The 14,341-nt window shown below is 37.1% G+C and overlaps 1 protein-coding gene and 1 pseudogene across 1 annotated transcript; one reads left to right on the top strand and one right to left on the bottom strand.

The window, feature by feature from the left end:
* The first annotated feature begins 3,201 nt into the window (after nt 1-3,201).
* LOC106317465 lies at nt 3,202-4,607 on the top strand (annotated as a pseudogene).
* Nucleotides 4,608-6,185: 1,578 nt separating this feature from the next.
* On the bottom strand, nt 6,186-6,854 carry LOC106314550. Its single transcript, XM_013752409.1, has 2 exons — nt 6,696-6,854; nt 6,186-6,617 (listed from the first exon to the last, which is right to left on the bottom strand). Exons 1-2 carry the CDS (start codon nt 6,852-6,854, stop codon nt 6,186-6,188), a joined length of 591 nt encoding a protein of 196 aa, XP_013607863.1.
* Between the last annotated feature and the right edge of the window lie 7,487 nt (nt 6,855-14,341).

The following is a 14,341-nucleotide window of genomic DNA, read 5'->3' on the forward strand; positions in this document are numbered from 1 at the left end:
TGGACTACTTTGTTAAATTGGGCCAAATTCTAATCTTAACAAAATAATAAAGTAGAAAATATAAAACAATTTTAAATCATTAAAATATTACAGACGAAAATAAACAGAAATTATAATAAATCTAAATATAGAATACTTTTGTCGGTAGAAGAAGATATGACAATAATGGGGATGGTGGAAGAAATGACAACGGTGGTGGCCGGAACAAATGACAGTGCTCAGTTGCAAATATGGTAAATGTAAACAGCGTCGGTGGTGATGTGTAAATGATGTATATTCGAGACTTATACATATTGGACTACTTTGTTAAATTGGGCCAAATTCTAATCTTAACAAAATAATAAAGTAGAAAATATAAAACAATTTTAAATCATTAAATAATTACAGACAAAAATAAACAGAAATTATAATAAATCTAAATATAGAATACTTATGTCGGTAGAAGAAGATATGACAATAATGGCGATGGTGGAAGAAATGACAACGATGGTGGCCAGAACAAATGACAGTGCTTAGTTGCAAATATGGTAAATGTAAACAGCGTCGGTGGTGATGTGTAAATGGTTCTCCACGTTCTACTCCAAGAAGTCAGATCTGAAACATGCAAATGAAAAGGAAAAATATTATCTAACAATGATTAATCTTTACTACCTTAAACCAAGGAAAACAAATTTTAAACTATATAGTTTATTTTAAAAATTAAAAAAAGACTAAATGTTTAATTATATACTAGATAATATAAATATGTGAAGCGAAAATTTTAATTTTAAAAAAAATTTCTAAATTTGTGAAATGCTACAATATTTTTGAATATGACAATAAAAAAATATTTTACTAATATTTATATATATATCTATGATTTTAATAATGAAATAATAATTCGAAAATATATATATAGGAGAAGATACAAATACATGTGAAATTTTGAAACAATTTATTCAATGAAAAAATATAGCGTAAACTTATTATGTTTTAAAAATTGATAGACACATATATATTATAATATAGACACATATATATTATAATATATATACCAATTTAGAATTGAAAACAAAATGTTTATATAAAAATAAATGAAAACAAAAATCTGCGCAGTTGCGCAAGTCGAGATCTAGTTAACTTTTAAAATGAATTAGTAGTATAACACATAATATATCTTATAACCGTTATAAATTTTTATATAGCAGTAAAACATAAGATCTATAAATTTATAAATGTTTTCATTATGATTTTATCACATCTAAATAATGAAATGTAATAATATAATCTATACTAATACCAAATATTTTGTAAACCAATTCATTTTATTTTAGTTTGTAGGAAACTCACTATTCGCTAAGGTATGTGGCATACCGAAATCTAACGAGTTATTAAAAACACAAAAGGAATAAAAAGTACTTTAACAAAAAAAAAAGTAAGCAGGAAGAAATTTGTTGTGCTATTTAATATATACGTATAATACAAAGTTTGCATGTATACTATATGTTTATATGACAAAAAATATATTATAGATTAAATGGTTTGTTTAAAGTTAGCACAATGGGATTGGTTAGTTTTGAATCAATATGTTTAAAAGAAAATCTATACGAGAAACTAAAAGTCTCAATTCATTCAAAAGCAAAAGAAAATACGTAATGGAGTAACAAAGTAGTCAATGTAGTCTAACTTTCATTATAGATATAATAAACTAAACATTTTAAATGTAATTTACGAATTAATTTATTTTTAACAGTTTTTTATTTGGTTACCCAAGGCTTTTGCTTTGGGTATCAGTTTTATAGGATATATGAGCAACATGACACTGATTAGTGAGTTATATTTTTAACTGAGATTTCAAGATTCTTCATCTTTAGTGTTTTGTCATCATTTGGTGTAGCTTCTAACTCAATGGAATCAGAGCTTAAATACACTTTAGCATTTGATGGGACTTTGGAGAGGAGATAGGCGTTCACCTCATGCACGGTATTATTTGTAGGTGTCAAGACAACTCTCTCTTTTAAGTACTACTTGCTTCGATAGTCCTGGAGGAAATTAGGATATGCAGCATCTGCTAATGCTTCATGTGGAGTTTCAGAGTTAGATATCAGTCATAAATTCACTAAATATCATTCTGATTTCGTTTACAGAAACTAACCACACCATTACTCTGCCCTGCTGACTTAGAACACCTCATGACTCACAGTGACAGCAACCAGCGTATATACAGGGCCGCGGAGACACATAGGGTTAGTATCAATTTGGATACGTTCTTCTGCTATCTCTGGTCCGATTTAAAAAAAAAATACATTGACTAAATCACTTTCATCGTAGGAACAACAGCCAATCTGATGTCCAACCGTTCTGAGCTTTATACGAAAACATCTTTTTCAGAAATACAAATACTAATAGTTTGAGACCCTTTACTCTGTTATTTAATAATTGGTTTCAAATACAGAGTCTCTAATATGTATTTAGTGTGTTAATTAGATGTTAATATTTATGTTTAACTAATATTTCATCTTTTTTTATAATTTCTAACAATTTTCTCTCAAATTATTTAGATAAATTAAATAATGGTAAAATTCAAATAATTTATAAAAAACGAAAATACATACAATCTTTTGGATTAAAAGATGACAAATTATGAAACTATAACAATTTAAATCAAATTATATTACATATTGGTCATCTATCGGTTCAATCGATTTAGTTTCGGGTTTTCATGATTCTTTAAATATGGATATTTTTTAAAACCTGAATTGAATTATCAAACCACCGGATTAATCGGTTTGATCGTGGGTTCGGATCAAATTTAAAAACACTGATTTAAATACAAAAATATTTTAAATACAAAAATTCTTAAAATTAATAAAATATTTATTAAGATGTAGAATTTGTCATCATAAAATATATATATACATATATATATATATATACATATATATATATATATACATATATATATATATATACATATATATATATATATACATATATATATATATATACATATATATATATATATACATATATATATATATATATATATGATGAAAGCGCAATTAAAAAGACTCATCTCACACATTATGCTAATTCAAGCATTTTCTAGCGTTTTGTTGAGTTTCTCCCTTTTTTCTGTTGCTCTGATTTTGTTCGTCATTTTTATTACTTTTGGAGAGAAATTTAAAAGACAAACATATTTGTTGTTTACCTCTGAGAGATATGGACAAGGTTAGTAGGTTGCCTGATGAACTGCTGGAGAAGGTGTTGACATTTCTTCCAACAAAAGAAGCTGTGTCTACTAGCATTTTATCGTAACGATGGGAGCATCTCTGGATGTGGTTGCCAAAACTTGAGTATGATGATCAACATTACTCAGAGTCTGAACGCAAGAGGCTACGGTGTTTCATTGTCAGAAGTTTGCCTCTACATAAAGCCCATGTTATTGAAAGCTTGCGTCTCAAGTTAAGCAATTCACATTATTTTAAACCTCAAGTTATCAAATGGATCGTTGCAACTGCGGTTTCTAGAAACGTACTTGAGCTGGATATCTCTTGTTCTTCTTATCCGGAGAAGTTAAACATATTGCCGAGTAGCTTGTATACAAGCAAGTCACTTGTGATTCTGAAACTCGGTGATTGGATTCTCTTGGATGTTCCTCCTATGGTTTCTCTTCCCTCTCTGAAGACTTTGCAACTTCAAGAAGTGGTATACTCCAGTGAAGAATCTCTTCAGCGACTTCTATTTAACTGCCCTGTTCTTGAAGAACTAAAGGTGGATATATGGAAGTATGACAATACGAGAAATTTCACTATTATTGTCCCATCGTTGCTGAGTTTATCACTCTTTATACCCTTTGATTATGGTATTGATGGGCTTGTGATAAAAACACCTTCTTTGAAGTATTTCAAACTTCGGGTTCATAGTAGTAGTAGTCACTACTGCTTGGTTGAGCATATGCCTAACTTGATCGAGGCATATATAGATGTTGAGTTCCCTAATATCAAGAGTCTTATTGAATCAATCACATCTGTCAAGCGTCTTGAAATATGCTTAGAGGTAATAATTAAGTTTTCAATTATCAACTCATTTAAAAATATCCTCTATTTATAATTTTCATTTCGTGTCCAGGTTCTGTATGAAGAAGGAATTGTATTCAGCCAGCTTGAGCATTTGAAGCTATGTCGATGCAAAGACTGTACATCGAATCTACTTATCAGGCTTCTCAAAGATTCTCCTAACTTGCGAGTACTAGACCTTTATGAAATGATCGTAAGTATCTTTGTTAATTATTGTTTTTTTTTTTGGGTTCAAGATGCACGTTATGGTTTTGATCTAGTTTCTTTGCTTGATCATCTCAGGATCATTACTATTGTGGCATCATTCCGTGGAATCCACCAAGTACTGTTCCTGCATGCATGTTGTCGAGGCTACAAATTTTTCACTGGTCGGCATACTCAGGAGAACCAGGAGAGAGAGATCTTGCGATTTACATGTTGAAAAATGCTAGTCACCTAAAGACTGTAACAATCTGGTCTGATGAATGTGATATTCCGGAACTTGAGATGTTAAAGCAGTTGGCATTTTCTTCCAGAGCTTCAACTACATGCGAATTCATGTTTGATTGAGCATACTTCTCGCACTCATATCTTCTTCTTTTTTATAAACTTGCATCTAAAAAGAACAGTTATACATGTTTCAATCTATGGTCCAATAAAAACACAAAGTCTATTGTCTGAGTTTAAGTTATTTGATAAGTTGTAATAGTATTTCAAAGTGTATATGCACCCTTTAAATATTAATAAAAATATTTATAGTTTTCTCAGATTCAGTCTTGATTCCAGATCCTTAACTCTGAAGGATATACGTCATCACCTAATCTACGGTTTTATCTCGTACTTGCTCTGTTTTTCACTTGTTCCCTCGTTTGCTTGGCTGCAGTGGGTTATCAGACTTGTTCAATGACTATGAGTTTCGTTCCTGCGAAAGAATCCAGTGATCTTCGAAAGAGAAAAAAAAACAAATAATAACTTTTTAGCCAAGACACGACATTAACAACTCATAATCTTTGTATTCGTCACTGCTTCGTCTTCAGTTAATTTTCAGTTTTCGATAATCTCACACTTAGTGGATGTTGTATCTTAATCAGTCTTCCTAAGTCAATGGTTTCTGAGAAAATCAAACTTAATTAGGGTTTCACGTACACTCATTATTCTCCTTAGATCATTGTTTACAAAAGACACAAACACGCACCCAGGTTTTATACTTTTGGTTCTAGTTTTCAGATATCCTGAAGCATTCTAGCTTTAATTTGTTGGAGTTGAAAAGAGTAGTTTCCATTAAGATAGGTGTGTTGCCTGATGCTTTGCTCTTGAGAATATATATTGTCATCACTGCCAGCTAAAGATGTTGTGAACACAATGTTTTTTGTCAAAACGATGGCATGCATCTTTGAATGATTGTGCCAAAACTTTTATATGATGATAGCTATATCTAAACCCTTGGTATGGGAGATTTTTAAGGTTTGTAGATAGGTCTTTGTTTCTGCACGAGTCTCCAGTTTTAGAGACTTTTCCATTTCAAGCTTGGTCGAATCTGCGGTACTGGAGATATTCGAGTCTGGATTAAAAGCTGCAGATAAATGTTGCGTGCGTGAGCTGATTAGGAGATTGATACTTTTTCTAGTCCAGTCACACTTCCTAGGAGCTTATATAGTGGGTAATGTAGAAGTTTTTTCGATGATTCTTCCACAATTTCTTTCCCCTCCCTCAAAAAACCGAGTCTTGAGTCGACAACGAACAAGCTTCCGACCAAGCTTCAAAGAACAACTTCTTGTATATTTTTTTCTTTGGTCAGTTTTCTCGTATATTGGTAGGTGGTTCCGTCCCTGTGTGAGTTTTAGTTGGCTTTTTGTGGACTTTTGTTTTTGAAAATTTTACTATTCCATCAGTTTAATCTTGAACTGATTAGAATATCGAACGCCCCAGCTTATTTATTACCAGGAAATCTTTTCTTTAGCCCAATAATAAGACGAACGAGAACAAAAAAAAAAAAGTTGCGAGTTCAGAGCACGTGATGCGCGTGTGATTTAAAAGAGGCGCATTTTAGCTTCCCAGCTAAAAATTAGCGGGAACGGTTGGTTCTCTTTGTTCATTGTAATCGAGAAACCATTTCAGGGATTAGGGTTCGTCTCTCTCTGGTGATTATTACTCCGTCACTGGAATCGATTCCACTTCAGGTATTATAACTTTCATTATGATTCTCGTTTGGATTTGATAGCAATAGGCTCGCAAAATCATCCGATCATCTGTGTAAAGTGTAAACGAATCCACTGCTTCTTTCGCATCGATTTCGCTAGTGTTTTGCTTTGTTATCGTGTCGCTTGTGTTGTTATTCGTATGGCTCCTGGAAGAATCTATTGAGCTCTGGAAGCGATGAAACGGCTTTGCCATTGCTGCCGCTCCTTCCCACGTGCAGTCAGACTCTGGTAACCCCACCCATTTAATAAATACTTCACGCTGACCTGACATTGGGTTAACCCTCCCATCTAACACCTCCTCCGGTTGTGCTTCTAAAACCCCATCGACAGTGAGATGTGGAGGTATAGAAACCGGAATCAGCCCCTCTCCCACGGCTTTCTTGAGTTGAGACACATGGAAGGTAGGGTGAATGCGCGCCTCTGGTGGCAAGGAAAGACGATACGCGACTGGTCAAACCCTTGCAGTGATCTCATACGGCCCATAGAAGCGAGCAGCCAGCTTCTCATTTGCACGGCGAGCCAACGTTTGCTGTCGGTAAGGTCGGAGCTTGAGGAACACCTTCTCTCCCACCTGAAACTCCACCTCCCGACGATGCACATCAACCCTGTTCTTCATAGTTTGCTGAGCCTTGTGCAAATGCTGTCTGATTAGTGCCAAATGCTCATCTCGGCCTTTCAAACGTTTCTACAAGTCCGCATTATTAGTAGACCCCGACTCATAACTCATCAACACGGAAAGGTCCCTTCCATAAACGGCCTTGAATGGCGACATCAAGATAGCGGAGTGGAAGGAAGTGTTGTAGTTATACTCTGCCCATGCCAAATATTGACCCCAAGTGCGAGGTTTCTCACTGGCATAGCACCGTAAGTATGTCTCCAATCCTCTATTTGTCACCTCTGTCTGCCCATCTGATTGTGGATGGTAAGCGGTGCTGAAACACAGCTTTGTTCCTGCTAGGCGAAACAACTCTTTCCAAAACAGCCCCGTGAAGACCTTATCTCGATCAGACACAATAGTTTTGGGAAAACCATGTAGCCTGACTATCTCATGAACGAACAGCACCGCTACATCAACCGCTGTGAATGGGTGTTTCATTCCCAAGAAGTGAGCATATTTTGAAAAACGATCAACGACGACCAGCACCACGTTGTAACCTTCTGACTTTGGCAACCCCTCTATAAAGTCCATGGAGAGATCCTCCCACTCATTGAGTGGAATTGGCAGTGGTTGAAGCAAGCCGCTAGGAGCCAATGTGGAATACTTGTTCCGCTGGCACACCTGACAAGCAGAGACATAACGCCTTATGTCAGTCATCATTCCCCTCCAATAAAAGATCTCTCCAATGCGCTTCTGAGTCTTCAACACACCGCCATGACCCCCTTGTTTCCAATCGTGGAATTCGTTCAAGATTAGGCCCACCATGCTCGCGTCCTTAGGTATAACCAGCTTACCTTGACGTAGGAGCCTCCCTTGGACCAGTGTGAAGTCAGGGTGCGCCTTGCTCCCATTCTTCAAGTCTTGAACAATCTGTCCCAGCTCTGGATCATTCTCGACTGCCTTGCTAATATCCTCCATCTGAAGTGCGATTGGTACTGACAGAGCAAATGCCTCAGGCCCAAAAGCTTTTCTTGATAGTGCGTCGGCTGTCTTGTTTTCCAAGCCAGGTTTGTATTGGATCTCGAAATCGAACCCCAACAGCTTAGTGAGCCACCGCTGGTACTCCACGTTAATTTCCCTTTGCTCCAGCAGAAACTTCAGCCTTTTTTGATCGGTACGGACCAGAAACCGTCCCCCCAACAAGTAGTGACGCCATTTTTGAATGGCAAAGACAATTGCCATCAATTCTCTTTCGTAGACTGACTTCATTCGCTGTCGGTAGGTGAGAGCTTGGCTGAAGTAAGCAAGAGGCCTCTGCTTCTGCATTAGCACTGCGCCAAGTCCGAATCCCGACGCATCTGATTCGACCACGAACAACTCATTGAAGTCTGGCAATGCTAGCACAGGTACTGTCAACATCGCCTTCTTGAGATGCTGGAATGCCGTTGCTGCCACTGCACCCCACGCGAATTGATCCTTCTTGAGTAACACTGTTAGAGGACGTGCTATATCACCATAACCAAGCACAAATTTGCGGTAATAACCTGTCAATCCCAAAAATCCTCGCAAATCCTTCACATTTCTTGGCTCCTTCCAATCCTTCATTGCCTGTATCTTGCCCTCATCTGCAGCCACTCCTTCTGCTGAAATGATGTGGCCTAGATACTCCACGGAGGAGCTGCCAAACTCACACTTTTTCTTGTTAGCGTACAACTTGTGTTGTTGCAACACTTCCAACACCAGCCTGACGTGCTCAGTTTGTTCCTCTAGCGTCTTGCTATAGACAAGGATGTCGTCAAAGAAGACTAGGATGAACTTGCACAAGTAGTTTCGAAATACATCGTTCATGAGTGATTGGAACGTTGCCGGCGCGTTGGATAGGCCGAAGGGCATCACCAAGAACTCATAGTGGCCATCGTGAGTGCGGAACGCTGTCTTCGAAACGTCGCAGGCCTTTACTAGAATCTGGTGATACCCCGCTTTCAAATCCAATTTCGAAAAAACCACCGCCCCCTGCAACTCGTCGAGCAGCTGGTCGATCATCGGAATTGGATAACTGTCGGCCACCGTGGCTTTGTTCAAGGCTCGGTAGTCGACGCAGAACCTCCAGCTCCCATCCTTCTTCCTAATCAACAAGACTGGACTGGAAAAAGGACTGCTGCTCTCCTGTATAATGCCAGCAGCCAACATCGTGGCAACTTGTCTCTCGATCTCCTCTTTCTTCACCTGCGGGTAACGGAAAGGCCGCACGCTTACTGGTTGCGCGTCTGGCTTGAGCACGATCGCATGCTCCTTTCCTCTAGAGGGCGGTAACTCCTTTGGTTCCTCGAAGATTGGGGCATAAGTGTTTAGTAGCGTGGTGACTTGCGGTGCAAGTGGTCCCTTCACCAATGGGTTCTCGACTTGCAAGCCGTAGTACTCCACCAGCATCACCTCTTCCCCCTTCCCCATTGTCTTCCTCATGGCCTTCACTGATACTGGTGAACAACAAAGACTTGGATCCCCAACTAGCTTGTACTTGCTGTTCTCGATCTTAAATTTAAGCACCTCCAACTTCCAGTTGACCTTCGTATCTCCCAGCGTGTCCAACCACTGGATCCCTAAGATCACATCGGCGCTCCCCAATTCGATTGGCAGAAAGCTCGAGGTGATTGAACAGCCTTGTAATTCCAATCTCACGTCGGGACACGTCCCTGCTCCCTTTATCGTGATTCCTCCCGCAGTGAGTACGTTGTATGCTTTAGCACTATCGATGGTCAGGTTCAGCCTCTTCACTACCTCCGTCGAAACGAAGTTGTGGGTTGCTCCACTGTCAATCAAGACCACCACCTTCTCGTCTTGTATTATACCCTCTAACTTTATGGTTTTCGATGATGAGATCCCCATCATTGAGCTAATCGAGATCTCTGCTATTTCCCCTTCGTCTTCCACCGTTGTATCAGCCAACTCGACGGAACAATCGGAGATATCGATCTCCGTTCCATCCTCCAGCAGCATCAACACCAACAGCTCCGGCCGCGCACACCTGTGATTGTACCGGTATTTCTCGTCGCAGCGGAAACAGAGCCCTTCCGCCTTCCATTTCGCGACCTCCTCCGGTGTCAAGTGTCGAAACGGCGGCTTAAGCCTATTGTGTGGCTTCTGGCCTCCATTGTTAGGTGATGTCGTCGTGGGTGTGTTGGTTTAGGGCCTATTCAACCCACCTCCCTGACTCGTACCCCATTGACCATTACCTCGAACCCCTTGGGCCTGAAAACGTCCGTTACTGGCCCGGCCCGCTTTACTATCATTTCCTTCTCCCTTCTCCGACGAGTCTCCCTCACCGGACCATTCATCGACTAGCTCCGCCACGTTCATTATCTTCTCCAACCCTCGCGGCTCCATCAATTTCACCCCGCCCGGATCTTAGGTCGCAAACCGTTCTGAAAGGCTATCACCAGCACCGAATCTGGGATCTCGGGGGCGTTGGACGCGAGCGCGATGAACTCCTTCCGAAACTTCTTCACGGAGCTCGTCTGTCTCAGGCTAAGCAGTCTCTCTCCGGCGCTCGAATCGCGTACGGTTGAGAACTGTTGAAGCACCCTGCTCTTCATCTGCTCCCAACACTCATAGGGGTTTCGGTTTCTCTCCCAACGGTACCACGATAGAGCTTCACCGGTGAAACACAGTCGCACCGCCCTCATCTTCTCTTCCTCTGTAAAATCCCCGATCTCGAAGTATTGATCGATCCTCAATATCCAACCCTCAGCTTCCGTGCCGTCGAACAACGGTATCTCCATCCGACGAGACAACGAAAAGTTCCGATCCTCCCAGGCCCTCCACGGCGGCGGCTGTACCGTGAATGAGTCACCCTCCAACTTTGACTCGCCCACGAACCTTGCTTCGCCGTTGTACCTCGGTCCTTCCTCGATACTCTTCCCCGATCCTTCCCCTTGATAGACCGGAGCGTTGAAAACACCCGCTGGATGAGAGACCAAACCAGAGGAGAGCGGCCCTACTTCCCGCCGATCCTTCTCCTTGCTTTGTTCTGTCAGTCCTAGACGGATCTTCCCAAACTCACCGGTCATCTGCTTCATCTCCATCATCAGGCTCTCCATACACCTCTCTAACGACGAGATCTTCCCTACCTCCTTCTCGATCGCGTCAATACGTTCATCTATGCGATCAGCGAGCTCGGTGATCTTCTCATCGTTCTTCTTAGCTGGCGCCATGCTTTATCTCTGGTAACAACCTCGCTCTGATACCAAGTTTGTTACGTGTAAATGTAAAAACAGAGATCTAGAGAAACAAAGTGTATTATTGAATCAATCGATCACGTGTTTACAACCAAGAGAAAGTTTCACAGGAGATTTCTCAGCTCCTACACTATGATCGACTCAAACACTCGATGCTATCTCTCTTTCACATAGGCATATAAATAGCATAAACGTAAAGGCTCAGCACGTCACTCTCATTCTGTTAGGCTCGTACGTGCGATGTTCCCCCCACTACGTGTGATGTTCCCCTCAAGTGGTTATTCAAAGATTCCCCTTCTAGATAAGTGCCACCTCACCTTCTAGAAGCTGTCGCTCCCCATCAAGTTGGAGACACGCTGGCCTTATTCTTTCTGTGATACTGGTAGAGAATAGGAGGCCTTCGTGACTCGTACGTATCAGGACTTTTGTTTTTGAAAATTTTACTATTCCGTTAGTTTAATCTTGAACTGATAGAATACCGAACGCCCCGGCTTATTTATTACCAGGAAATCTTTTCTTAGCCCAATAAGGCGAACAAGAACAAAAAAAAAAAAGTTGCGAGTTGAGAGCACGTGATGCGCATGTGATTTAAAAAGAGGCACATTTTAGCTTCCCAGCTAAAAATTAGCGGGAACGGTTGGTTCTCTTTGTTCATTGTAATCGAGAAACCATTTCAGGGATTAGGGTTCGTCTCTCTCCGGTGATTATTACTCCGTCACTGGAATCGATTCCACTTCAGGTATTATAACTTTCATTATGATTCTCGTTTGGATTTGATAGCAATAGGCTCGCAAAATCATCCGATCATCTGTGTAAAGTGTAAACGAATCCACTGCTTCTTTCGCATCGATTTCGCTAGTGTTTTGCTTTGTTATCGTGTCGCTTATGTTGTTATTCATACTAGGAAACAAATCCGCGCGTTCGCGCGGGCATTCAAATTCTTTATTAAAATTAAAATTATTAATATTAATGAAATGTATATACTTATAATTATATTTATTTTTTATTTAATATTAATGGAATGTATAACAATTATGTTTATTTTATTTAATATTTTTGTTTCATTTAAATAGCTGATACATTAGTTAAAATAACAAAATATAATAACTTAAGAATGAGAATTTAAATATATGTAACAAAATAACAAATAATTAACCTTGACTGTTCAGTTTAGAGGAAAATAGATTTACATAGTTATTAAACTATCATAATACATGTTTTTTAACAAACCTGTTTACTTAAATAATATACAAGTATATAAAATGAAAGTAACAGTTCTAAAAGAATTTGAACATTTGCCAAAAAAGACCGAGAAAATATCATACGTGGTGTTGGAAACTTAATCTTCAAACAAAAATTTTTGCACTTACACAAACAATAAATGAAATTTAAAACATGTAATAAAATATCTTTTTTTTCAAAACTAAGATACAAATAATACATATAGAGGTTTTTACTCTTTTTCGGTCAAAATGCATATAAAGGTTGTAATGTAAGTATGCAACTAATGGCGTTATTTGAGATTCTCATTAGTTTTTTTGCATGTCTCAAAATACAATTTACAAAAAAAGGACAGATTGTTGAGAAGGTAATATATTCCAGTCTCTGTTTTTACTTTTGGATTTTGAAACAAAAATCATCATCTCATCAAAATAACTTCTAGATGAATATAATCAATTAACATAAAACAAATCTGATTGACAATTAAAGTGTTCTAAAGGAGTTTCAAAACATTTATTAAACTTTTAGTAATGATAGAGTTTGACTTATAACACTCATGTTTTCATCCTATAAGATAGTTTGGTTAACCGATATAACTTTGATTTAAAATATTTAACTGAGAGAAACTAAGGTGATATTATTAGAGTATAATCATTATTCCTAAACACGTATTTTATATTCTCTCTGTTTCATTATAAGTGTCGTTTTAGGTTTCGGCACACGGATTAAGAAAACAATTAATTGTGTACATTTCCTATAAAAAACACTATTACCTATACACCTAACCATATTTCAACCAATAGAAAAATAAATTTTGCATAAAATTAATAAACTTTTCATTGAAAATCGAAAACGACACTTATTTTGTAACGAAAAAAATTCTCTAAAACGACACTTAATATGAAACGGAGGGAGTACTTAGTATAATTAAATTTGATGTACTATGAATTTGATAGTTGTTTTTGTTTACATGGTTTACTACAAACTGTAGTATCATACCTACAATCAGTCAATCACCAACACAAAACACAGTGGATAATACTCATGGTTCGAATGGTAACATACGAACACCTACAGAACAATTGCAGTTTGGTCTTAATAATAACAAGTATTGAAGTCGAGTTGCAATATGTATTAAAATTTGACGTAACTTGCAATAAAAATTATGAGATAAAAACTATAACTTTATGTGGTAAATTTTGCAGTAAAAATCATACTTACCATTTTAATAAAACTGGTGACTGGTAATCTTTTTGATGTATAAGTTGCAGTATAGCTTTTAATAAAATAAATATAAATGTAAATATAAACATATAATAATGAATTATTCTTATTAATAACAAAAAAAACTATTAACCTATTTAAAAATTAAAAAAAAATATTTTTTAATATGTATAAAAATAAATTTTAACAAGAAAATAAGTTGCAATATATATTTATCTAAGAACTGTACTTACTGATGATATTGTTTATCCGATGTCAGTAACAAAATAATTTATAAATTTCCAATCCAAATAAAATTTACAACTAATAAGATTATGTATAATAATAATGTAAAAATTAATAATTCAAAAGTAGGAACAAGAAAGAGAATACAAACATTTGACTAACACAAAATTAAGAGAAGTTGTATAATATTGTTAAAAATATTTCCAGAAATAAGAATAGGATATTACTATGATGGTTTTGGAAATATAAATAATAGTTTATTTACAAACAAAAAAAATTCCATAACGAATAACATAAAGCGTTTCGTCCGTGGAGTGTTTAGGATTTTATTATTTTCACTTGTATTTTTGATAAAAACATTAATTATAACTATAACTCAAATCTTAAAACATAGGATTGGTCATTATGTTGCATTAAGTTTTGATCTAACAATTTTATAAAGAACGTAAATCAAAATTGTAACTCAACCATAATACATGATAACTCAAACTTAAGATCAAAAAATTAAATTTAATGCATGATTGGTAACATTTTTGAATTATATATGAATAACACCTTTAACTCAAACTAAATCAATGTTACCACATCTTACCAATCAAT

This window comes from Brassica oleracea, chromosome C9, assembly GCF_000695525.1.
Source record: "Brassica oleracea var. oleracea cultivar TO1000 chromosome C9, BOL, whole genome shotgun sequence".
In the NCBI taxonomy this organism is placed as follows: Eukaryota; Viridiplantae; Streptophyta; class Magnoliopsida; order Brassicales; family Brassicaceae; genus Brassica; species Brassica oleracea.